This window comes from Osmerus mordax, chromosome 13 (genome assembly GCF_038355195.1).
Source record: "Osmerus mordax isolate fOsmMor3 chromosome 13, fOsmMor3.pri, whole genome shotgun sequence".
Classification (NCBI taxonomy): Eukaryota; Metazoa; Chordata; class Actinopteri; order Osmeriformes; family Osmeridae; genus Osmerus; species Osmerus mordax.
In genome coordinates this window covers 13,983,543-14,010,145 of record NC_090062.1, presented here as the reverse complement: position 1 = coordinate 14,010,145, position 26,603 = coordinate 13,983,543, and the positions used below count along the sequence as shown (strand labels likewise).

Below are 26,603 nucleotides of genomic sequence, written 5' to 3'. Positions count from 1 at the left end.
GGTTCTAATGAGGGTGAGTGAAAACCAGTCACAGCTGAAAACTCCCAGGCACTGCAGAAGCAAGGTTTCCAATTTAACTAACTTCGATAACTTTTTAATGGCCAGGCTATCGCTTCGCAGGTACTTTGTATTGAGCTCTATCCATCTAAGCACAGTTGGGAAAACACTGATTGGCAATTCTGTCTTTTTTTTACCATTGCTGGGAATGGAATAAACATTTTTTTCTGGCACCATAGATGCCCACGTGTCTAGCTTATTTGAAATGACTTCATCTTTGAATTACACTATTGAGGAATGTGTTTGTTCTACATTATCCTCAGGCCAAAATGTTTCCCTGTTTCTCAGCATTTAGAGTGCAGGCTGAACATTGTTTCCAAGAGAAGTTACAATTTGCCACTCCCTAGATAAGTGGGTTCTTTTCATGAATCGTCCCAGATACAGTGTACATTTTTCAAACCAAATGTACACAGTTTGTAGCAGTCTCAGGTATCCCGTGCTTGGCCTGGTGGATAGGGTGGGAAACAATTGCTGATTTTAGGATTGTAAGCACAAAAGACTTTGGTAAAAGGGTTTTGGCAGCATGACGTTGCATGGATGTGTCAACACATGGATGCTTTGCACATGAAAGGAAGTGTGGATTCCAGCAAGGGGGTGTTGCGTGCACACTGCTCCAAGAGTCCCCTCAGATGCCACTGACCACCAAACCCCCACATGATCTGGGGCAGAAAAACATGCCCTCCTCCCTCCTTTAATGTCAAAGTACTTTCAAAAGAAATGGAACCCGCAAAGGAATGCTAGATGTTTTCCATGTTTAGAGCAACTGTAAACCCGCTTGAGTGTCAAACCATTCTCATGGATTGTTATTGTCTGTTTCTCTTGTTTGCTTCGGAGAGATCATTTGAGATTTTTCCTGAGATGATCATAAACCATACAATAGGATTTAGAAAATTCCAGTTTGTGTAATTGTTGATATTTGTTGTCATGTGAAGGAAACAAACAAGTAATTTAGAAATGGGTTCAACATTTCCTTAAGCCCTAATTATCCGACAATATCGCTGTATTTTTTGTACCCTCCCTTGAAGGCGGCGATAACAATGACAGTGGTGATTAAGAGGTCGTCAGTTTGTGTGCCTGTGTGTCTATTAGAGCTGGGGAGCAGCTGGCTGTTGTTTCAGCCAAGGCCCGAGTCCCCCTGCTGGCAGCCTGCTGCTGTGCTCAGCCATTCGTCTGCAAGCTGTGTGAGGTCTCAGGCGACACCACAACAAGCTCTAGTTTCTTCCAGAGAAGGGAGGTTTTCGGAGAGGGAGGGGGTGATGGGCTGAGCAGTTACCTTCCCCTGTCAGGACTGCCTCAACTGAGACGGTACTGGATTCTTCGACATTGCAACTGTGGTTCATCGCAGTTCTTGATTGTTGGTTGGTGCAGAATGACCCCTATCACAATGCTATGAAGTGTTGAATATCAACACTGAAATAGTTGTTTTGTTGATTTTTTGTCTAAACTCGATCTCGGTCTTGACGACTTTTATAGCATGACAGTAAGCTTTCATGTTTTTATTTTATATAACCGAGTCATATGCCACTGAAAGATTAGTCTAGCTCGTGAATATATATAAATAACCCCTATAAACTAGTTAATTTAGATAGTAATCCAGCTTTGTTTGTACACTAGCCACCAAAGCATGTGAACTAGATGCTTCTCAAGGTATAATTTTTGAATTTGTGCATCAATTTAGAATCATTAAAGCCCTAACTGTTACATGAATCTACCACCCCATCCCTACAATGCAGCCTTTTCCCTCTAAAAGAAGTATAAAAAATCCCCCCATGGCTTTGTCTGTTGCAAAACGGAACTCGGGGAAGCAGTTGTTTGCTTTGAAAAGAGCAAAGGCACTTGACTTCAATCATTAATGGCAGTTTGTGTTTGACGTGTGGGCCCAACGACTTCCTGCAGCTTCCCGCTTGTGTTCATGTCTGTTCCTTCCTCTTCCTCTTCTCCGCTCATGCACATTTTCTTGGTCCTTTGGGACTCTGGGAAGTTTCTTTTGTTTGCTTATTCCTGCCGGTACCTTGAGACTCCCTGGAATGTAGGAGCGTAGGCCTGCGTTTAGGCTGGCTTCACACGCCATGTTGTGTTCTCTCTTGCACTCTCTGGTGTACTGAGACGGCCGCCGCCCCCGCCCTCCTCCTGTTCTGAATCAGTCCTACTTTGACTCTCCTGGACGTGTGTGGAGAAGCTGCGGCGCACGGCAGAGAAACGTCCGGCAGATGTTGGTGGTGGTGTTGTTGTTTCTATGTTCGGGGCGACGTTTCACCCGAGCCAACCACCCAAGCCCTGACTCGCTCCCCTCCCTAATCCCCATGAGGGCTAATCTGGCAGCAGACTGGCTGAGGGTAGTGACTCACTCGCTCGCGTCCCTGCTCAGCCCACGATGACGAGACACCTGTCTGGTACAGGGATCAATCCCTGTGATTCAGCCCCTCATCGCTCTTAAGCCGCCCCGCGTTTACTCACGACGGAACAGGCTCTTCTTCCCGTTATCCCCCCGGCCCCCGATGCACAATCCCTCCCTCCCCTCCCTCCCCTCCTCCACCCAGGTCTACACTTCCTACCCATTACTGTACCTCTTTTAATCTGGGAAATATGGGTCACAACCTGCATGTAGAATCCAAGCCAAGATGAGGTGTGAGTCAGTCATCGTGTGCTTGCAGCGCTTCATCCGACTGTGTGGGAGTAGCCATGCTCATGCTACCTCTCTTACTCGAGCTGAGTTGTTTTGCCATCAGCCTCTGCTTGAATTTGAGATTAAACTCGAGATGGCTGACATCCTCCAACTCCACTCTTTACTGGCACGCTCCTTGTTGTTAAGTTGAGATGGATCGTATCCATAGTCAGTCACGTGTTTCTTCTTGTGCCTGGTTAAGGACACTGGTCCTAAATATTACCCACAGAAACACTGTTCCTCACGAGGGCCACGAGGAATGCATGACTGGAAGTGATCGAGTGAATGAAGTGATCCCAGTGAATGAGGGTTCTCAGTGGGTGGCTGTTCCAGCCTTCCTCCTACTTGCCCCAGTCTGCGACTGTCGCAACACTGGAGATATTCCACCACAGTGACCTCCCTGTTTAATGAAGTAGAAACTTCAAAACAGTACCAGGAATAGGACAACATGGGGAGAGGTATGAATAGGGACATTGTCTTTGTTAAACTTGAGTGCTTTCAACCTATTTTTGTGTTTGTGTTGTTGGGAATTGTCCCCCAACCTCACACACATGGTCCCCATCGAGAAGCCTGTTAGTCCATGGGCGGGGAGTGGTAGGCAACTGGGAACAAAGTTTCCCCAGTGGAAACTAGCAGTAAAAGGGACACATGCTTACAACCTCTTGTTGGAGGTCAGAAGTATGGTTTGTGGACCCTCAGCTGTCGCTCACCATCCAAATCGGCTGTCCACACACACATACACGCACATATATACTCAGCAAGTGCTGGGAAGTAGAGCGTCACAGGGCCTTGGTCATAGTGACTGGAACACAGCATGCTCTCACTTACCTTTCCCTGACTGAAAGATTAGATGGGATTTCTTGTTACATCCAACAGTGGTTCTCAGTGTCACTTCCTCCATGCCTATTTGGCACTGTAATTTAGTACCCTGCTAATTTGAGTCATTCCCTGTGTGTTTCGTTTTCTTTTTAGGACTTAGGTCATCGTTAAATCTTTTTATTTTTTTTATTTTTTTAAGGTGAACGCAGAGTATAATTGTACGTTTCAGTATAATTTAGACTGATTTCGCACTTTGTCTAGACGTTTTTGGAAGTCTAGCTTCTCCTTGCTTTGACATTACATTTAGTCATTTAGCAGACGCTCTTATCCAGAGCGACTTACAGTAAGTACAGGGACATTCTCCCCGAGGCAAGTAGGGTGAAGTGCCTTGCCCAAGGACATTTTTTTGCACAGCAAGAATCGAACCAGCAACCTTCGGATTACTAGCCCAATTCCCTAACCGCTCAGCCACCTGACTCCGTTTGACAACGTTAACATTAATCATTCAATGAGTGTGTGACACTTGCATGCTTGATGTTTAAGTCACCAGCACAATCTAGATTTTCTGAGACAGCTTGTGTAAAGGAAGTGTTGAAGTAAAACACTGCGAGTGCCATCGACAGAGGTTAAATGAGAGGCGCAAGCAGTTGTTTTTCTACGCTGGTTCGTGTTTTGGAGGAGTTACAAACACATGCCCAATGCTCCAGAGTAAAACGAGCAGGGCAAAACAAGCAGCAGTAAAAAACAAAGGGGCTGCTACCACAAGCCATGGCAGAGATGCCAACAGCTTGGCATTACTTGGCCTGCTGTATGTGGAGCTGGGAGACCCAGTGCGGAGCAGGGGGCACAGCTGTGCCAGCACACACAGGCTGCATCAGTCCCCACACAGGGCCGTACAACTACACTAAATGTCTTGCACGCACACACACACCTACAGGCATCACCGTAACTGCAATTTGAGCATTCTGGTACTGTTCTGCTGAATGTCCGTTGGTTATTAACATTGACATTATCACATGTTGTTAACTGTTTTCCTTTGGTAAGTTCACATGGTTTATTACGTGCACAATTTCACATGCTTTTGAGGAAAATGCCGGCATTTAGCAATTTGTGTAATTGAGATTAGGGATCACTGGTGGTGGATTTCCAATGTGAATGTTGGTGTTGTGCCAGCCATACTCTAAGCTCTGGAGTGGTGTGACAGGGCAAAATATGCCAGCGATGTTTCAGCCCCTGTAGAGCCACTCATTCATTACCATGACACTACTCGAGAACCATGAAATTGAACGGGGAGGGCAAGTGGGGAAAAAAACTAGAAATACTTACGCTGCCCAAAGGACTGCATTTAAATACCACATCGTCACCCTGTTTCAATTTCAATAGTGTGGCGGCAGTGCCGTTTTGGAAGTTTCCAAATTTTCGCCAGTAGGACTGGCGGTCTAGGGTGACTGTGCCACGCCGGGTTCCACGGGTGACGATCGACAGGTGACGTGATGTCACCCTAGGACTAGACTAGAAGACAGCCAGGAAGCAGTCTCATTAGCACGACTCCTAACAGTCAGGATGCAAATGAGTCTGGGGGTTCTGGGCCCAGGCAGGCAGGCAGAGAGGGGAACAGCACAACTCAGAAGCATGCTCACTGTCAATTACAGGCGACAACACACCAGCACCACCGTGCCCAGGTATCAACCCTGCTAATGAGAGAGAACCCACCTGGAAGCCCCCTCCTGCTGACATCCAGGCAGTGGAGCGAGGCCAGGTGTCACTGGAAAGAGTTTCCTTGTCTTTGTCTCCGTCATCACAAATAGTTTCCTTCTTTTCTTCACTTCCACTACTTTTCCACGACTCATTCTTTTTGTTCCAGAGTCCTCCTCCTTGGTGGTGGTGGTGTGTGTGTGTGTGTGTGTGTGTGTGTTTGAGAGGGAGAGTGTGTGTGTGTGTGTATAGACACACATCTGTCTGCCTTCCCAAGACTGCAATTGGAAAAAGTGATGGATCTTTATGTTGCTTGTTATGTTGAGGATGTGATGCGATCATTAAACTAGCTGTTGTCTTGGGGAACACAAGGCACAAGCCACAAACCAGCAGGATCCAAAAACAGGTCCTGGAGCCACAGGGAGGAAATCGCCCACAGACAGGCAGGCCTCATGGAAGGGTGCCCCCCTTGTGGGAGAGAGAGCACTGGACTTGATTGGTGCTAAGAACACAGGAGGGGGTCTTATTAGATTGTTCATTAATACGACTATCCCTTTGTCTAGATCCAGTGTAGCCTGTTGTCAGGTTTAAAATAATGTTGGAATGCTTTTTTGTTGAGCCGTCAATTCAGCAGAAATGTCCTCCCCTGTTTATTTCACGTGTTCAGTTCATGTATTTTGCTACCGTAGGCCCAATGCAGAGAAACAACCTGCTAAGTGACATCCTCAAACTTAATTCCACATTTACTGGTTCACTGCTCCTAGGGATACGTGCTGTAATCCACCCAAAAGCCCAGAGAATCTGAAAGGTCATCAGTGGTGGTGAGAGAGAGGGAGAACGAGAGAAAAAGAGAGGGAGGAGACGAGGGAGAATTAGATAGAGAGAGAGAGACAGAGAGAGAGAGAGATAGGGAGAAAAGGGTGGGGGTGAACGAAAAAAAACCAAAGTTGACACACTGCAGCTTTATGTCTCACTCCCTCCCTAGGCAGACAGAGGTCTTGTAAAACTCAACCCAAGTCATGTTGCTTTACATTACAGGACCATGGACGGGGTGGTGCTCTGTCTCACACTCATTTTAGAGGAGGGGCGGGGAGGGGGAGAAGGGGGGGGGGGGGCTGGAAGGAAAAAAGGAGAGAAAGAACATTCTGTGCCAGCAATTGCAACCTGTTTTTCTCCGGTCTGTGGCAGCCAGAGATCAGTCGCGATGAAAGAGCCTCAGCTCAACCTGCAGAGTGTCCTGAATGAATAAGGCAGAGGGGCTGCGGTGACAGTTGACTGAAAATAATGAGAGGCCAGTGTTTTCATACCTACTCCTATCTGTGTACAGCCTACAAGGATTGGCAAGAATGCAGGACAACGTGTTCAACATGTGGCCCTCCATCCCTCCTCTTTGATCATTGGAGCACACACCTGTGCATAAACCTGTCGTTTAGGAGGCGTAAAACCATTGATAAGCCAAATGCAGTATTCTTTCTAACAACCCTAGCGTTTAGCAGTTTTGCGAATGCTGATTGGTGCTGCTTTCTATTTTTGGAATTGCATATTGATACTCTGTAGTATTGTGTGGTCCAGCTGTCTGGCTCCAAAGCACTGGGAGGATTGATGATGGGAGGATCTAGTGAAGAACACTGAGAGAGTCGCCCATGTTTTCCCTCCCGTCGCCTGACACACACCACATGAATGGAGAAGCAACAGTATCATGTAGCTGCGGGCCATCCTCATTTTCATACTCGATTTCCACCAATCTGTTTTTCTTTCAATGAGAGGATCCCACTGCCTTATAAGGAGATCCCTCCTACAATGGAGCCTGGAAAGATTTGAATAGGGGCAGCGTTTTGGCAATGGAAAAATCCAGTCCCTGACTTGAGTCCCCTCCTCTACAGGGGGAAGTCTGCCTTGCCTCAGCCCTCACCAACTCACTCAGTAACAAGGCAACTCTTTACAGCCATCTGGATTGATTTGGGCCTCCATTACATGGCTGCATGAGCCATGGGTGGGTGAAAGGGGGGCAGACACTTTTGAGGGCAGGGAAGTACTCCTCTAACACCGCTGGTAGAAAATGCCATGCATGCCTGAACACAGAAGCCTAGCGTGGGCCCTTCGCAGGGCCCTCTCCACGCTGTCACCAGACCACTCGCCCACTTCAAAGACTTCCCAGCACCCCTTTGTACTTTCAACTGTCAGTTAAGATACGATGCCTTCACCCTCCCCCCCCCCCCCCCCCCCCAACCCCCCTTCTCCTTCGTCAAAAGAGAGGTTATTTATTAACAGAAGAATGAGGAAACGCCAGTTGCCTTAATCATTGCAAAGTTTACAAGGTTAAACAGTTCGCCATTGTTGTGCCGGCCAAACTGTTGTTGCTTCACGTATTCTGTGTTTTTCCACTTGATGCCCCGCTTGTATGAGCGTGCATTAAGGATGTCCAACTCTGCTCGGGAACGCATATTGAAACATAAAAGTCAACGATGCGTTTAATTGCGGGGTATGTTTTCTCAAGCATACATCGCAGTAGTGAACCAACCAGGATGCTTTAGGACCATAACATTAGTCCATCTGCCTTCCAAGTCCAACAAAGCAATTGAAGTCATTATTCGAGATGACACTAATTAGAGATTCCTCAACTTACTTTTTGTATACTGTATTAACAAGGGATGGTGCTTTATAAATCCTAGTGGTGCCAACAGACTAATGATTCGCTTTTGGGCCATAGTAGGTCGTAGTGGTTGGATGTCTGTGGTTCCTTCATCTCGAATGGCTTGTTTGCCAAGGAGACCATGTATTCCTTGTCCCCTGGGATATCCTGGGACTGTGGGGAGATGGAGCCTGAGTTCCTGTAAGTCAGTGTGTCTGTCCCCACCTCACCTCCCAGGTGGGAGAGAGTCTGCCTCCCAGCTTCAGGTCTGAGCTTCTCTACCTGTCGGAGCTTGTTGCTATGTTTCATGACCCGCTCGCCTCTTCAGTCCCGGGCTGAAAGATCAACACAGCCAAATGAGTTGCCAAACGCTTGTGGAAATGCTTTTGAATTTGCATGCGGTTCAACACCGTCTTTACAAGACGAGCCAGCAGCTGTCTCATCCCAGCGGCAGGGTGAGATCACTGCTGTCCCTTGTCTTCGCTCATTCAGGTTGTTCCGTCAATGTTCCTAACCCTCTTTCCTTTAATAGACTATTCTTGTTGGAATACATAGCCTATATACACACACACACACACACACACACAACGGTGAACAGTCGTCTACTCTTACATGACTAGTGTTTCCATGGCGATGGGAATACTGATACATGACCGCGGTGTTTTATTGTAAACAACAGATCTGGTTGTTGTCAGGGACGTTGCGGAGCGAGGTGCTCTCGCACTGCCGAGGCTTAACGTTAAATTAACGTTTTTTCAAGTCCAACTGTCAAGTTCAACTGTTTTGGAGCGGAGAGGAGCGTTGGTGCACACGCAGGGCAAGTGGATGTGGCTTTTGAAGAACGTCTTGGTCAATGTTATACTCTTAAGTCGGTGCCGAGTTATTGGCCAAAGCAAAGTCAACAACATGCCCATCATTAATTATGTCTGCAATAGCTCACCATTGGCAGAGAATCGTTTTTGTCACCATGCAGGGAGAACAACAAGCTCTCTATACACAGGGCCTGACTTAGGGCTCCATACCGTAGACGCTTTTTTAAACTGCAGAGCTCGCTTGAGAAAGTCTAGACGATGAAATTACCAGAAAACTAAGAATCTCTGTTTTGGAGAGAAATGGTCCACTCTTCCCTCAGACAGTTATGTTAGTGACAGCATAACCAGAAACCATGAAACACGCTGCTCTTTCCTCAATGTAGGCCATGCTTGTGCTAAAGCTGGTGTTTTCCTATGCTAGTGCTGTGACCTGAATCAGTTTTTCCTCTCCTCTGTTACAATGCGCTCCTATTTAGAATGATAGCAGAGGACCTGTATGAATTATTTGTAGCAGGGCAGGCTGGGAAACGTGGAGTGGAGTTGTGTGCGGCTCCGGAGCAGGACTGAGGGAGAAACAAACAGCAGGTCAGCACTGCGAACGCAGTGTTTATCTTTTAGACGCTGTCAACAGTGTGTGGTAGAGGGAGACATTTGGATGTCTCTATGGCAGATGAATTGGTGTTGCGTTTTATAATTCAGCCAGCTCTAAATATTTGTTTCTGAAGTGTTGTGGGTTGTAGAGGCATGTCTGTTTTGTGATTGTTGCTGCATGGTTCAGCATACCATACCAATGAGCATTTTGTTTTGCTCTCTCTTTTTACAACCTCTAACTACAGATATGGAAGTTTTCCGTTTTCTTCTTTTCCCATCCCTCCATGTATTTATTATTTTCTTTACTCTAAGTAACCTGATCTATAACCCAATCCCATCATTCACTGTCAATCGAGCTTATCAGACAGTGTTGTTGTCTATCTGTGGTACGCTTCTTAAGACTTCGTTTTTTGACCATAAGGAAATTTAGGAGGAATGGTAGTCAGCCACTCAACACCAACTGTAAAAACGACTCCCCTAGTAGGCTAAACACATGCAGTAGCGGATGTAAAGACCGTAGACTCTAACCTAAGGCATGTCGCTTGTCGGAAGGCACACCTCCTGTATTTAATGTGCTCTCTCTCAGCTGTGAGCTGCTCAGCGTTGGTGGTAGTAAACAGTGGAGTACGCATATGCCCCTCCCTTCCCCACTCCCCTCCCACCCTCATTTTACCTCACAAAAACATACTGAAGGAGACTGGAGATGCCGTCCGTCGGGCCAAACAGCCGTCTTAGTGTGCGTCGTGTGTGTTTTCCTGCACACGCGTGTGTGTGTGTGTGAGCCAGAGAGGTTTTAAAGAGAGGCTTGCTGACCAGGGAGGAGCTTCTCATATATTTTTTTAACGAGAAGCGCAGTGCAGACTCACTTAAGCAGAAAGCTGCTCAGGCAGGTCTCTCCAACCTCCCCGTTAGGTCAGGGATGTTTGTGACAGACAGAGAGCCGGGGAGGGAGGGAGGGAGGGAGGGAGAAGGGGGTCACATGATGCCAGCCCAAGATCACAAACAGCTTGGGGATCACATGGTAAGAGCCATAGCCTGAGCTTAGCTTCCTTTAAACTGGAGCTAGGGTGCAGGTTATTTTAACCCCCACCTTTCTCCCTTCTCTCTGTTTTTCTCTCTCTGTCTTACATAAAGTTCAATGTTATCCCACGGCCCAAAACAAACACAACATTTGATATTGTTTATTGCTGATTCATGGTGGGTGTTTACCCATACACACACATCGTTGTGCGTTCCTGCTCCCCGCATGTTTGCCCGCAGTCACCTGGCAAACGGCTCTTTGCATGCATGCATTCACGGTTAACGACTTTGCTGGTCCCCTGACGTTAAATTGGTTTGACGGACAGGATTGGGCTATTGTTGGCGTGGTTGATGGATTCGAGTGGATGTTGTGAAGGCATGATCTGATTAAGCTAGATGCCCTCGTAACAAACTGGAAAGGTTCCCAGAAGTGTTTGTGTGTGTGTGTGTGTGTGTGTGTGTGTGTGTGTTGTATGTCTGAATTGTTGTGCATTGGCACCTGGAATTCCTAGCCTTAATTGAAGAATCTGCCTGTCTTTGTTCACCCAGTTCAAAAGGCCAATGCAGTTTTCAATTTGTGTCTTCATGTGTTCTAAGGAACATCAACACGCTACTTGACAGGACAACTGTTATTCCCCAGGCTGCCTACTCTGTTTTTTTGCATAGCTGTGTTCCCAAGTTTGCTGGTTTTAGAGGACAAGAGGATTAACATTCTGCTGTATGATTATACCGCAGGCAATGCCATTCTAGGGATTTTTGACATAGCACAGCCCAAGAACAGAGGCAGCCCAACATGAAAGAAAACAGCTATACAGTTCAACAGTGCTGTCTCTCCTTCTCCCTCTCTTGACTCTCTGGAATAACAGCAGCCATGGGCAGTGTACAGGCAGCCATGGGCAGTGTACAGGCAGACATGGGCAGTGTACAGGCAGCCATGGGCAGTGTACAGGCAGCCATGGGCAATGTACAGGCAGCCATGGGCAGTGTACAGGCAGCCATGGGCAGTGTACAGGCAGCCATGGGCAGTGTACAGGCAGGTAGCCTCCCTCATGTCAAAGAAAACGTGACACACAATCACGCATGCAAGCTTACACAATCTTCAGAACATGTACATCGTGTACTTTTCACACAAACAACCCACACAAATCTGACACGAGTCACACACGTAAACGGGTGTCATACACATGGGAACACACGGTCCAGTGAAGAACACAAACGCACACATATGCACATTCTGTGTGTGTGGGGGGGGGGGCATCCTACAGGAGGGGGCAGAGAGAGAGAGAGAGCTGTGTGTGTGTGTCTGCATGTGTTTGTGTGTGTGCGCGTGTGGCATGTTTTTTTTTTGGGGGGGGGAACTCTGCAGAGGGCTAGCCTTGCGTGTCTGTGTTGCAGAGATTTGCACAGTGGACCGACCAGGGAGGGCTCTGGGGGCAGGGCTGCGTGTCTGCACTCCACCGCTCCGCAGATTCATACATGTACGCCACACACACCGCTGCAAACGCATCGGGGATGTGCAGCACGCGCACTGCAAAACACCGCTGTACAGCCGTCATTTTGACCGACATCGATCTCTTGACTATTGGCTGGCCGATGAGCCTTTTCCCTCTATTCTATTGGCTGCGAGTGGGATGGATGTCTGGCTCCATAGAGCATGTGTGAGCGGCAGACTGTTATCCTGGACTGTACATCACATGACCCAGGCCCAGACATGTTCTTGTTACGCGGTTGTCTGGCAACCACATAATCCCAGCAAGCAAAGCATGAATTGATTGGCATCCTCCCTGCTCTGGTATGTTAGAAATCCATTCGTTGGCCAGACACAGTGATATCACTCCCCCCCCCCCCCCCCCCCCCCCCTTTCACCTCACTCACCCCGCTTTCGAGATCCCTGCTCAGTGCTCGACAGTAATAATATTTTTCTGTCACAAAGCCAGATCTGCTGTTGAGGGCTGCTGCTGGACCCTGTGTGGTTCTGTGTTGGGAAAATGGGCTGTAGAATCTCTTCTCCTTTCTCTGTTCATCTGGGACAGCGAGTGACAGCCTGTACTGTTCGTTATGTCTTTGTGTGACTGTATCTGCCGTGTCAGTTGTGGGCGGACCTTGAAACTACATGTCACAATAAAGTGGTCTGAAGGGGGTCTGAAAGTCAGCTTACTACACGCCAAATCCCTGACTACCTGTAACCTCTCTCTCTCTCTGTGACTCTCTCTCTCTTTTCTTCCTCGCCAGTTTGCCCGGACAGCTGTGAGCGGCGGGCGTGCACGGCAGAGGGCGAGTGCTGCCACGCTCAGTGCCTGGGCAGCTGCACGGCGCCCAACAGTGACACTTCCTGCGCCGCCTGCCTCCACTACTTCCACGAGGAGCGCTGCGTGCCCGACTGCCCCGCCGGCACCTACAAGTTCGAAGGCTGGCGCTGCATCACCATGGACCTGTGCTCTCGCGTGCACGTGCCCGACTTTGACCGCTTCGTCATCCACGAGGGAGAGTGCATGCCCGACTGCCCCTCCGGCTACACCCGCAACGAGGACTCCCCCGACAGGTGAGGCAGGGCTTTTTTTTTTTTTTTTTTTAACGGTGCATTCTGGAAGTGATTAATTGATTTGTTTTTTTTATCAGTTCGATGTTTTGCAGCTTTAAATAAAAAAAATCTATACTTTTATTAAGTATACTTCTTATTAATTGAAAGTAAATGAAAAATATTATGAAAAAAATTGATATTGTGTTTTTAAAATATTTTTTATCCTTTTCAAATTCAGTTAAATCAATACTGAATGCCTGTAGAAGGCACTGTAGCGTGGTTTTCATCTGCCTTCAATTTAGGCACATTAGGGCTATTACTGTCACTGTGCCTAAGCCTTGAAGTCCCATAGGAATGCTAACAGTCTGCATGCAAGATATCTAAATCACCTTGGGAGTTCTAACTACGCCCTTTTGATTGTTTTCGACTGTTTCTCCTCTCCTCCTCCCCTGCTCTGTGTCCCCCAGTATGTTCTGTTCAGCCTGCAACGGCCTGTGTGACAAGATCTGCGACGAGAAGGTCATCGACTCCGTGGATGCCGCCCAGTCGCTCAAGGGCTGCACGGTCATCAAGGGCAACTTGCACATCAACATCCGCCGAGGACGTGAGTGCACAGCACACTGCCTGCTGGGGAGTACACACCTCGAACCCCTACAGATCAGCACCCAACTCACCTTCCTCATTCAAGTCTTAATAGGCCCCTGTGTCCCGTTGCTAGTAATCGGATCAAGTAAATGGACTGCATTTAAGTCCATGACTTGACTTCATCAAGTGGTTTAACTGGTAACATAGAGATGTGGAGAGCACTGCATCTCCTGAGCTGGCTGCTGTGTAGGTTCGGAGTGGTCGTGGTGGAGCTCTGAGCGGGGGTCTGACGTGTGTGTGTGTGTGTCCCTGTAGAGAACCTGGCCACGGAGCTGGAGAGCTTCATGGGCCTGATCCAGACTGTGACGGGCTTCGTGAGGATCAGACACTCTCACACCCTGGTGTCCCTCTCATTCCTCAAGAGCCTGCAGCACATCCGAGGGGAGGAGCTGTCAGAGGGGTACGCTGTGACACACAGATACAGATACACACATTCACACCTTCCGTTTCCTGAACCTATGCAAGAATGCATTGTGGTCAGTTTTTTTTTTTTTTAAGATATATTTTTAGCATTTCCTGCCTTATTGAATGGTGACAGGAAAGGTTTTACTGGATGAGTTCCTCCTTTCAATATTTGAATATACATACCCATCAGTCTTATCAAAATGCTTAATAATGAAATAGGTTGAACCTAACATGATTAAAAAACTATCTTAAAACAATATGAGAAGCGCAAGTGTAGACAAACGCCTGCTCCATTACAGAGGAATTTAAGTACATTGTACTGTAGTACTGCCCCCCCCCCCCCTCCCTCCCACCAGTAGATGCTCTCACCTCATCTCCTTCAGAAGAGAGAAGGCAGACGGCAGTGGTTTGTTCTCAGGAATTTCCTACTCCTCCGAGCCCTCCTTTTATGTTGTCTGTGGCCGTGAACGTTGCCACGGCAACCGGGTGAGGGTTGGGGGGGTTGGTGGTGGTGTAATTCAACGGCGGTCATCGAGGAATGTGAGCGGGTATCATCCTCACAGAGCAGGCATTCTCACGGTTGGACTCAGGGCTGGACTGAGGATAGACGGTAACGCTGGGAAACCTGACCACATGACTTCACATACAGTTACTGAGCTTTGTCAAGTCACTGTTGCTAGTTTGATACTGTGGCGTATTTTTTTATGTTATTGGACATCAAAAACATTTTATTCGATAGACGTGTAATGAAAGCATTTTTGTTTAACTAAAGGTTGATCCCAGAGATTAAAAAGGCCTTTCCTGATTTTAACCAAACAATGTCACGTTGTTGTGGTTATGTGTACTCAGACAATATAGTTTTAATTTTTTTTGCTTTGTGTTACTATAACTTTGCTGATTAGCCTGTCCTTTCTCACGGCCACTCGGCGTCCACCTCACAAGGCGACTGGAAAGTTCTCAGAGGTGGCATTCAAGGTCACAAGAAGGCCTTGGCCATCTCCCCCTTCCTCCCCGCCTGTCTTTGAGTGAGGTTACACTCTCAGGAATTTTACTGTCCCAAGGCCCACATTCCTGGCATTTCTGGAACCAAATTGGTTAAAGTCATAAACACCCCATCCCAATCTCCCAGTCTGGCCTTGTTAAATCTCTCCATTTCCTCAACCCCCGCCCGCTCTGCTGGAATGCCACCATCTTACAAAGGGGTTACTTAAGATACAGGCAGTAAGGATGAACTCAAAACAAATGTACTTTTTTTATTTTATTATTTATTTGGGGTCTTTGGACTTTTATTTTTAATTTGTTGTATCTGAGGATCTACCCCAACCTCTGGTAAATTCATGTAAATGGGTTGGGCCATAATATCCCATAAAAGCCATTCATCTCTTCTCCTCACCCATGTGATAGCTCTAACAGGAAACAGGAAATTACTGGGTAGGAGGAGACAAGGAAGAAAGCTTTTCTTGATTATTAGAACACAACAAAGAGTTAACAAGTTCATGACACCAAATGCGCTGATAAACAGTGTGGTGTCCCTTGTCCTTTATCTGTACTTCAGGGTTTGCATCCCTAAATATACTTCCCTCGTCTTCCTCAAGGTATGCCTTCACTGCGCTGGACAACCAGAACCTGCAGTACACGTGGGACTGGGGGCAGCACAACTTGACCATCCACAGAGGCAAACTCTTCTTCCGCTTCAACCCCAAACTTTGCCTTTCCGAGATCCGCAAGATGTGGCAGAAGACGGGCGTCACTGAGAAATACGTCGAGTCGGATATCCGCAACAACGGAGACCGAGCCAGCTGTGAGAGCCATTTCTATAAATGAACATATAACACTAAGGTCCACTGCATCAACAACACTGTACACAGCCCCAATATCATCGAGTTCACTCCTACTAAACTGTACTTATGTCAGTTGAAGATTTTCTGCTTTTCATTTAACGACTAGACAGAGAAACTAAGTCTGCGTTTTGATGTTTCCCAGGTGAAAGTCAAATCCTGAGGTTCAAGTCCAACAGCACCATGAGTAACAGAATCAAACTGACATGGGTTCGCTACAGGCCTCCGGACTACAGAGATCTCATCAGCTTCATAGTCTACTACAAGGAGGCGTGAGTCCTTCTAGAACCCTCTCTGATGTTCCAACACTTGACCCCGTTGTCATTTTTTGCCTAGAATCCAAAATCATCATTCTTACGTCTGTGTGCCTTGATTTAGTCCGTTCCAGAACATCACAGAGTTTGACGGCCAGGACGGCTGTGGCTCCAACAGCTGGAACATGGTGGACGTGGACCTGCCCCCGGATAAGGATTCTGACCCAGGGGTCCTCCTGTCACCCCTCAAGCCGTGGACCCAGTACGCCATCTTTGTCAAGGCCATCACGCTGGTGGTGGAGGACAAGCACATCCTGGGGGCCAAGAGCGAGGTGGTCTACATCCGCACCAACCCCTCAGGTAGGCCTCACCGCTCATGTGGCAGTAAGTATGCCAACGTTATCAATCAGCGATGCTACGTGCTACAGAAAAAGCTACAGAAAATGGGCATGTCGCTGCCTGCTAAATTGCTTCGGAAAGTGATACCTGACTTACATTTAGTCATTTAGCAGACGCTCTTATCCAGAGCGACTTACAGTAAGTACAGGGACATTCCCCCCGAGGCAAGTAGGGTGAAGTGCCTTGCCCAAGGAAACAACGTCATTTGACACGGCCGCGAATCGAACTGGCAACCTTCAGATTACTAGCCCGCTTCCCTAACCGCTCAGCCACCTGACTCCCAGCCACCTGACTTGATGTTTGGTGAAGTATACCCTTTTCTGTTTCCTTCCTGGCAGCCCCCTCCCTGCCCCTGGACGTACGGGCGTACTCCAACTCCTCCACCCACCTGGTGGTGCGCTGGTCTCCCCCCATCTCCCCTAACGGCAACCACACCTACTACCTGGTACGCTGGCAGCAGCAGGCGGAGGATAGGGAGCTCTACCAGCACAACTACTGCTCCAAAGGTAAGACTGCGTGGTGTGGCTTGCAGCGTTGGTAACGTAAGGAGAATATACATTTACATTTAGTCATTTAGCAGACGCTCTTATCCAGAGCGACTTACAGTAAGTACAGGGACATTCCCCTGAGGCAAGTAGGGTGAAGTGCCTCGCCCAAGGACACAACGTCAGTTGGCATGACAGGGAATCGAACTGGCAACCTTCGGATTACTAGCCCGATTCCCTCACCGCTCAGCCACCCTGACTCCCCTGATATACAACTCTCAAGCGTTCCTCAGTGACAGTGGAGCCCTCTCCCACCTGTTGTTGCAGAGCTGAAGATCCCTATCAGGATAGCAGCCACTGGAGTGACTGAGGTAGAGGAGGACATCAAGTCTACAAATCCAGATATGGCCGGGGGGGAGAAGGGCCCATGCTGCCCCTGTCCCAAGTCTGTCGGAGACCTGGAGGCTGAGGCCGCAGATGCCTCCTACCGCAAAGTCTTCGAGAACTTCCTACACAACTCCATCTTCACACCAAGGTATGGTTATGAAGAACCATCATACTCTGCATTGTATCGAGGTAGATGACATTCGAGCATTGTAAAGCCAGCTGAGAAATTTGAGGGAATTTTGTTGACTTCCTTTTGTCTGCCCTGTCTTATGTTGATCACCTTAAAGAGATCAGGGTGTACTTTTGGTTCTTACACTATTCATACACACCATGGCGTTGCCTGGTCCTGTCATGTATGCTGATAAGAATGTCCACGCGTGGTCTCAACGGTCGTTTATCACCTATTACTAACGCCTGAAGGTTGAGTTGAAAAGGTAATATAGAACATTGTTTTCCTTTCATAATCCTCATTTCGTCTTCCTGGTGCGGCGGCGAGGTTCAAAGTATAAAAGGCTGGGCAACTCCCATGAGCCTTTGAGTATTCCGCAAATGAATCATGGGACCAGACTTTGGCTCTGTTTCTACAGGGGAAGGTGGTTAGCGCTGGTCTCAAGAGTTTGGAACTTCCACCGATGATCTAGTTGTCTAAAGTTTAGAGTGTAAACCATCATAAACTAAACCTAGTGCAGTAGAAGGTCAGCACGCGATCCGTCCCTTTCTATCTCCTCATCAAGCTTTTTAGAGGGTCTGGACCCCAATAATTGTGATTTAAGATACAACTTTTGTTCATATGGAATACAGGTCACCTTTGTTAGTTTTGGCCAAGGAGTTGCGTTTTTAGTCGTATTACCAATATAAGAATACACAGGGGTGTACGTGAAATGAACCTGGTTGGACAAAAGGGCTCACTCAGGTGAAGTTGCACATGTACCTGCCAGTCTTCAATGTACAGTTTATGAAAGGCTCTCAGCTCGTAAATCTACTTTACAGATAAGGGAGAGGCTGCGATGCACTCTGTAGTGGTCCCAATAACATTCCAGCTTTGACTTATACCCCAGGCAGTAAAGACCTGAGACTGGGTGATTTTTTTCCCTTCTTCCCTAGTCTGAAGGGAAAGAACATAAATCTTAATGTCTGGGATGTCATGGATGTAGCACACAGGACCATTTGCCGCCAAAACAAGAAGTGACATCTGTATCAGGTTATCTCCCACCCTCGTTACAGCCATGAGAATGCACTCTTTCACACTAACACTCCTAGAACCTTTGCACTTTATTCCGTTTAAGAAATCTGTACGTGTCTGTCTGTACGATGGAAGTTTGTTTTAGGGCTGTTGCATAGTAAGGATCCGATAAGCTGATTTTGGACATTTCGGTAACTCTAGAGTAACTGTGGCTCTAGGAACAGGTGTTTGTGGAAACGGCTCTTCCCAGTGCGTCCACCGAGACCCAGCAGCAGACACTGGGTTTTCCACTCCTGCTAAGGGAATAATAAGCGTGGCCATATTTCTCTGAAACCGAAAATGGTGTGTGCGTGTGCACCTCATCCCTTATTGTTCTGCCGGCGGGGGGGTTGTGGTGGCTCGTTCCTTTTTTCCAGGGCTGTTTTGTCATCGTCTGGCTGTCGAGGAACACCGGCAAGCCAAAAACCTGTCAAAGGCGTCTCATAGCAATGTTTCTGTCCCCCAGCCAACAGCTCTAACTCTACTGAAGAGTCCATATCTATGAGGGTGGGTGGGGGGGGGGGGGGGGCATACGAGGTCCTCAATAACCATGGAGGGGAAAAACAAATGGATTTAGAGAGAGGGAGGAATTGAAAGAAGAGGAAATAATTTCCAGTCCGCCGTTACCCGGCTCCCCTCAAGACATACACACACACACACACACACCACTTTGTCTGCACTGTTTGGAAAGACTAGCTGCCAGGAAATGTACAGGAGCCCCATCTGGAATAGTAATGGAAGAAAGGGAAGATCCCCTCAAGCTGGACTGTAGAGATCAATGGCTATGAGTTGGGCTGGTGCCGGGCCAGAGAGAAGGAGAGCGAGAGACAGTGGGTGTAGGATGGGAGAGAGGTATCCAATACACACGCACGCCTCTCCTTCAGATTCCCTGTCACCACTCGTACAAACTACAGGCCGAACGCTGTACACGCCGCAACTTTATCCGAGACATTTGTTTGCAGGGGCTGAAATGGAGAGTAAACACAGTGTTTTTAGGGTGACTAACCGTAGCCTCGGTGGCAGGGGAGCAAAGTGACTAAAGGCTCTAATTTAAGGCTCTCTGGAGGTCTGTGAATGGAGATGTCATGGCCCTGGAACAAGGGGGCGGGGTGGGTTGGAGGATGGACTTGAGTTCCCTGGCAGCTGATCTAAGGCCAGGCCTGCTGTCCAGAGTCTCTACTTGCTTTGGCACACACAGACACACACGCATCCATCAGGAGATAAATAAAGGCCTCCAGCCTCTCTGCAGAGAAAGTGCCCATGTTCCTTCACAGGGGTGTGATAGTGGGGTCCCTTCCCCCACACAATGCCTACCGGTGTCATGTGAGGACAGGCATATCATGGAGGTTTGAGATGAAAACAGTCTGAGGGACACGGGCCTTTCTTCCTAGCTCTGGCTGCTACAGCTGCCGTCCAGGTGTTTTCCTTCAAATCTCTGATCTCACTGTGACATCAACGATTCTACAAACCTAAGGGGGGTTTCCACAAAATATCACACTGTTCGACTCACTCTGTCTCTCTCCTTTTTCTCCTCCCCTCGGTTCCTGCAGACCCCCGGACCGGCGCCGGCGAGATCTGTTTGGCATTGCCAACGCCACCTTCTCCCGGGTCGCGACGAGCCCCAGGTTCAACGTCACGGCCCTGGATGCCAACGCCACGGACGCAGAGCTGGCGGAGCGCGAGTACGACTTCCAGGAGCGCGCGGTGAAGGAGCGCGAGCTGCAGATCCCGGGGCTGCAGCCGTTCACCGTGTACCGCATCGACATCCACGCCTGTAACAAGCAGGTCAAAGGCTGCAGCGCTGCAGAGTTTGTCTTCTCCAGGACCAAGCCTGCAGGTACAGCTCAGCTGGCTTCACAAACACACTCACACACAAAATTAAATGTTGGTTATTAACAGTTGTACTTGTTCAGAGACTGAAGGAACCTCTCTGGCTGTTCGTTAGCATGGAGGCCCATAGACGCCAGGGTGAACTGTGCTCGACGAGCTGTTTGTAAAGAGGGCGTCGGAGTAAGCGATGTGATTGATGCGTCTGATGTTTGATTGTCCTGTGGTGGTTCCAGAGAGGGCCGATGACATCCCGGGGCCGGTGAGCTGGGAAGGCCAGGAGGATTCTGTGTTCCTGCGCTGGCCTGAACCGCTCCGACCCAACGGCCTCATCCTCATGTACGAGATCAAGTACAAACTCTCCACTGATGTAAGTCACCTAATCGGCTTCTTCATAACAGTGGAGCCGTAGGCAGGTTTTTCTTCCCCCCATGCTGTGTCATGTGCATGTAAAAGTAGGCGACGTATGGTGGGTCTAACGGTGTGTGTGTCTGCGGCGGGCATGCAGCTGGAGAAGCATGACTGTGTGTCGCGCCAGCTGTACCGGGAGCAGAAAGGGGCACGACTCAGTAACCTGGGCCCAGGGAACTACTCAGCCCGCGTGCGAGCCACCTCCCTGTCGGGCAACGGCTCCTGGACAGAACCAGTGGCCTTCTACGTGACCCAACATGAACGTAAGACATGCACGTGTACATCAAGACAAACACAGTTTGATAAACAATGACACAGCTGTTTTCAGTATTGTTGGACTGTATACATCTGCTAAATATGACTGATCTCAAACGGATAAAATTGTATCATCAAATTGTATTTTGCCATGCGCTGAAACAAACAGGAAATCAGTTTGCTTCCGTTAGCATCCTTTAGCATCTGTTAGCTCTTGACCGAATGCTCCTCTATAAAGTGGCTCTGATCCCAACAGGGTACGAGTCTTACCTCTACATTGTGATCTTCGTGCCCCTGGCGGTGGTCCTGGCCATCTGCTTGCTCATCACCACCTACTTTGTTGTGAGCAAGAAAAGGTACGTGTATGTGCATGCACGTCACTAGCAAAACACTAGCAAGACAAGACTCATGACAACACGACATCTCAGTATGCGGTCGGGCAATTAGGAGGTGGGGGATAAGGTAGGGATGAGGGGCAAGATCGACTTATTTTTAGCTGCGGTGCGAAAGAGCAGAGGTGTACGTTTTTTACTCAAGGTGCTTAATGGTGCTGTCGTAATGATCTTTTAAACACATAATTCTGGCTTCAGGGGTTGTTTTGAAATCTGTTTTATTTTTGGGGGGGTAGTCTGAGGTGAATTTTCATGGGCCTAAGCTTGTCAGGAAAAAAAGTAATTGTTGTAAAACGCTTTCCATTAATTTGCTGTTAAACGTGCGTGCCCCGTGTCCTACAGCTCTGTGCTTTGGTTTTCATAGGAACAGTGACAGGCTTGGGAACGGAGTGCTCTACGCCTCGGTCAACCCAGAGTATTTCAGCGCTGCAGAGAGTAAGTCAACTCCACACTGTCTACCTGCACAAGTGTGTGTGTGTGCACGCGTGTGCAAAATCGAGTCACTATATCAGCAACGTGAATGTGCGGCTGCATGTTTGCATTGAGGGCTCGAAATTGCGACCATTTTGGTTGCATATCATATGCTTGACTCAAGCAGCTGGATGTACAAAGCCCTGGTGGGTTGTTTTTCAATTAAGTTAGGAGTACCACAACTACAACCTTTATTTTATAGATTTATTTAATCTATAAATAAAAGTAAAAATTAGATTAATTTCGATCCCTGTAATCATACTGAGTGTGTGACTGTCCCTGTCCCCCCCAAACAGTGTACGTCCCAGACGAGTGGGAGGTGGCCAGGGAGAAGATCACTATGAACAAGGAGCTGGGCCAGGGCTCCTTTGGCATGGTGTACGAGGGCATGGCCAAGGGTGTGGTCAAGGACGATCCGGAGACTCGTGTAGCCATTAAGACGGTCAACGAGACCGCCAGCATGAGGGAGCGCATCGAGTTCCTCAACGAGGCGTCCGTCATGAAGGAGTTTAACTGCCACCACGTGGTAGGACACCGGCATGCACCGCAGCTTGTAGGATGTACAGAGAGCACTTCTTAACCTGGACCTGGAAATCAATCCAAAGCTCTTGGGATGCCTCAGAGTTGAAAAGCTTCATTAAAGATGCCTGTGCTGTGTGATTGGTGCAGGTGCGCTTGTTGGGCGTGGTGTCGCAAGGCCAGCCCACTCTGGTGATCATGGAGCTGATGACCCGGGGAGATCTGAAGAGCCACCTGCGCTCCCTCAGATCCAAAGAGGTACGCCCTGCCCTAAACCCCCTCCACTGGCATCTCTCCTGTCTGGTCTCTTACCCCCTGCCAAACACAGCCCTCCGTCCCCGTGACCCCTCCCCCCCGCCCTTCTTCACATGTTCAGGGCCCTGAACTTCTCAGATCTTGTGTACCTGGAGTCACTTTCCTCTACTCCAGGTCTAAACTCTTTCCCTCTCTCTCTCTTTCCCTCTTTCTCTCGTTCTCTCTCTCTCCCCCCCCCTCTCTCTCTCTCCCCCCCTTCTCTCTCTCTCTCCCCCCCACCCCTCCTCTCTCTCTCTCTCTCCTCCTTGGTGTACCCTTGCAGCCAACCTCGTCCGCCCTGTGCCTGCCCCCCCTGAAGAAGATGATTCAGATGGCGGGTGAGATAGCGGACGGCATGTCCTACCTCAACGCCAACAAGTTCGTCCACAGAGACCTGGCGGCCAGGAACTGCATGGTGGCTGAGGACTTCACCGTCAAAATAGGAGGTGGGGGGAAGAAAAACAACGGACATGTCATATCATGTTGTGTCCTCTCTTAGCCCAGGAAGCAAAGCAGCATGAAAGCACGAACACTGTAAACGACGTTTCAGATACAGGAGATATGGATGGTTTGAACCTCTTGCTGTGTGTGTGCAGACTTCGGCATGACGAGGGACATCTACGAGACAGACTACTACCGTAAAGGAGGCAAGGGCCTGCTGCCAGTACGCTGGATGTCCCCAGAGTCCCTTAAAGATGGCGTCTTCACCACCAACTCAGACGTCTGGTAACTGTCCCCTCCCACACACACACACACACACACACACCCATAAACAATAACTTCTGGGGGATCTATTACTTTGGGAAGAACGTCAGCTTATTTTTCCATTTACCCATACAGTAGAGATAATCTCTGCCTAGCAACAAAAGACCTTAACAGAAGATCACAGTGTCCTCTTTAGTAAGACAATGCTAGGGGATAGAGTTAGGAAGACCAGTTGAAGTCAGTGAATTCTACCTACTTAGACGCCACATTTCTGGTTTGGATATTCAAAGGGAATGGCTAAAAAGGTCCTGGCCCAGCTTCTGTGTGTTTAAATCCAGCCTGGTGAATATTTAAGTTGTATATTTCCCTCGTGTTTTTTTTTGTTCCGCACGCACGCACACACACTCTTTTCCCCTTTCTCTCTGTCTCTCGCTCCCCCTCTCTTTTTGAGGACTGCACCAGGATGTAGACATCCACTTCAGTAACAGCTGCAGTCGATACACACACACCGCATTCCTCCTCTTCCCTTTCCCCTGCTCCGTATCTTGAGTCAATTTGTAGTTCCATGTAGCGATAAGAGGCCACTCTGGCTCTCAAAGGGTAAGATGGGGGGAAGGGGTGGTGTGTGTGTGAAATTTTCACTGGCTTTTAAGACCAAGGGCCTCAGTTAAACACACCTCTTAATTCCGTTTCTTGAATTAGGAAGAGAGAGAGAGAGAGCGAGAGAGAGAGAAGAGAGAGAGAGAGAGAGAGAGAGAGAGAGAGAGAGAGAGAGAGAGAATGTCCCCAGGCTGAGAGGCTGCTCTTTTGTAGTTGTCCAGATGTTGTGAAATTACAGAGCGGGCCCGGTCAACTCTGCCAGGAGAGGCAACTGCCCGCCCCCCCACCCTCCATATCTGCTTCTTTGAAGTCTTGAGATTAAACCCAGTGCAACGTGGAAAGAAACACTCATGCACCACCATTAACCAGACTGCGGGGGTGACCATTCTCTCGCTCTCTCTCTCTCTCTCTCTCTCTCTCTCTCTCTCTCTCTCTCTCTCTCTCTCTCTCTCTCTCTCTCTCTCTCTCTCTCTCTCTCTCTCTGTCTTTCTGTCTCTCTCTTTCTGTCTTTCCACCATCTTCCCTCCCTCCCTCATTTAACGAAGCACTTTTTATTTGTTTTTGCCGTGCTCTGGAGACACTGCTGCTCTTGCTAATTAGATACAAGATGTTTTGGGATTGTGTGCATGTTAGCCCCTTGAGGCTAGGTTGGAGTGTGTTCTGTTTGTGTGTGTGTGTGTACATGAGTAAGTGCCTATTTGTTTTCTTGCAGTCTTGAGTGAGAGGGGGATGCTGTGTGAGACCCTTGTACTTCCAGCTTGTTTCTATTTGTGTGTTCGAGAACCTCTCTTGTGTCTCCCCTCAGGTCGTTTGGAGTAGTGCTGTGGGAGATCGGCACCCTGGCCGAGCAGCCCTACCAGGGCATGTCCAACGAGCAGGTGCTGCGCTTCGTCATGGAGGGAGGACTCCTGGACAAGCCGGACAACTGCCCCGACATGCTGTGAGTGTTTTTCCTCCCCCCCCTACACACACGCGCGCACTCCAACATGAAACACTGCATGTGTCAACGATGCTGGTGACACCCGCTCTGTGTACGAGCGCGGCCTTGGGCCTTCAGGGATTCGTCCGTTGAAGGCCACATTCTTGTTCAGTTGAAAGCACCAAGGTCGTACGACAGCTCGGACGCGTCACCTGAGGGCATTCGTTTCCCCTCGTGCATAAGGACCTACCCCCGGCCTCCCAAGCCACTCAGATGACCCAGCACTCAGTGATGTCCAGGCCCCGGTGGTTTTGGTGTATTTAGAACAGCACGAGGTGGGGCAATGGTCAGGCACCGGATCATAAGACCCACACACTCACAGCTGGAAGGCTGCATCGAGCCAAGTGAAATCCATAATTGTTGGCGTCACTCACGGCTAGTTTTTTAATAAAGCCTGATGACATCATGGACTGCCCGGCTGGCTGGCTGGATGACTGGCTGGGTGCTACAGAGTCCTGCTGCTGTGCCCACAGAGCTGAGGCCGGTAGAAGGGACGGCTGGCGTTCCCACAGTGGAGGAGACCAGGCCAAGGGGAGGAGCAGACCTGACATCACAACCCCTCTGCTCTTTCCAACTGCCGTGGGTGTCGAAACAAATTCGGCCTCCCCTCTTAAGCAGCTCCGCGGCTGTCATATTCATCCTCGGGGACATTAAGATGACCGTTTCCACCAAAAATAGGTGACGTCAGTGACACGTTTATGTCTTTGGAGGGAAGTTTGTTTGATATGTGCTGTGTGTTTTGGTCACAGTTGACCTCACCTTTTTAAGGAAAAGTTTTGGTGCTGTGCTGCCAGAATCTCTGGCTTCTCCGATTGCCCGGATACAGTGAAGGGGGGGGGGGGGGGGGGGGGGTGGGGGGGGTTATAACTTTCAATTGCGTTTGTGCGTTTGCACACACGCATGTGCCTGCACTCCCTGACACACTGAGCATGTGCCTGCACTCCCTGACACACTGAGCATGTGCTAAAGGCTGCTTTTCTGCTTTTTAACAAGCCAGTGGAGAATTCCTGAGGGCTGCGGTGTCAAATGTTGCAAAAATGGAATCGTTGCCATTTTTGTGAGGTAGTATAGAGAGAGAGAAAGACATCTTTTTACTGCTGACAAGATATCTAGATGCCCTGCTGTCCTGCCGAACATGTAAATAGGAAGGAACAAATACGCATACCTCGGTTATTTTCCCTCTGCCTTTCCAAAATAACGGAATGAGTGTGATACATTTTTTATGATTTCTTACTGGTGCAGTTGCAATAAGTATGATTCATATTTATCGCGGGTAATAAGACAAATGCAAACCATGTTTTGAGTTCCGTGGGCCTTGCACAGTCAGTGCGTGTGGCGACACCGACAAAATAAATCGATCTCCCCTGGGAGCAGCTAGACGCCTGACCTGACAGGGATGTGCCACCGTCACCCCTCCCAAGCAGACAGGTTCCTCTTGCCCGCGGGCTAGGGTTCAACCATCTACACCCAGCAACTGTACACTGCATGCTAAATACAAACCTCACACACACTTGCCTGCATTCCTCTATACAGAGAGAAAGAGAGAGAGAGAGAGAGGTGGGTGGGTAGGTAGGTCGGTAGGTCGGTAGGTGGGTGTGTGGGTTGAGAAAAGTTGTGAAAGAGAGGCACTGGGAGAACGCAGCAGTCCAGGATCTCCTCCATGGCCTCGTGTCTTATTGACCGCAAGCGGTCCCCCGTCTGTA

The 26,603-nt window shown here is 48.8% G+C and overlaps 1 protein-coding gene across 2 annotated transcripts in view; it reads left to right on the top strand.

Annotated features, from left to right (window-relative positions):
- The window catches only part of LOC136955853 (insulin-like growth factor 1 receptor), a 54,214-nt gene that overhangs the window by 23,103 nt on the left and 4,508 nt on the right, over positions 1-26,603 (top strand). Inside the window, exons 3-20 of one of the 2 annotated variants that reach the window (XM_067249620.1) lie at positions 12,524-12,833; positions 13,280-13,416; positions 13,713-13,857; positions 15,458-15,663; positions 15,846-15,972; positions 16,079-16,314; positions 16,692-16,859; positions 17,166-17,373; positions 19,998-20,284; positions 20,511-20,644; positions 20,789-20,948; positions 21,197-21,296; positions 21,697-21,767; positions 22,100-22,329; positions 22,473-22,580; positions 22,900-23,062; positions 23,213-23,342; positions 24,727-24,861. In XM_067249620.1, the coding sequence (XP_067105721.1) occupies positions 12,524-12,833; positions 13,280-13,416; positions 13,713-13,857; positions 15,458-15,663; positions 15,846-15,972; positions 16,079-16,314; positions 16,692-16,859; positions 17,166-17,373; positions 19,998-20,284; positions 20,511-20,644; positions 20,789-20,948; positions 21,197-21,296; positions 21,697-21,767; positions 22,100-22,329; positions 22,473-22,580; positions 22,900-23,062; positions 23,213-23,342; positions 24,727-24,861 (3,055 nt within the window). Of the gene's footprint in view, positions 1-12,523; positions 12,834-13,279; positions 13,417-13,712; positions 13,858-15,457; positions 15,664-15,845; positions 15,973-16,078; positions 16,315-16,691; positions 16,860-17,165; positions 17,374-19,997; positions 20,285-20,510; positions 20,645-20,788; positions 20,956-21,194; positions 21,297-21,696; positions 21,768-22,099; positions 22,330-22,472; positions 22,581-22,899; positions 23,063-23,212; positions 23,343-24,726; positions 24,862-26,603 lie in introns of both variants that reach the window. The other variant, XM_067249621.1, reaches the window with a different exon arrangement.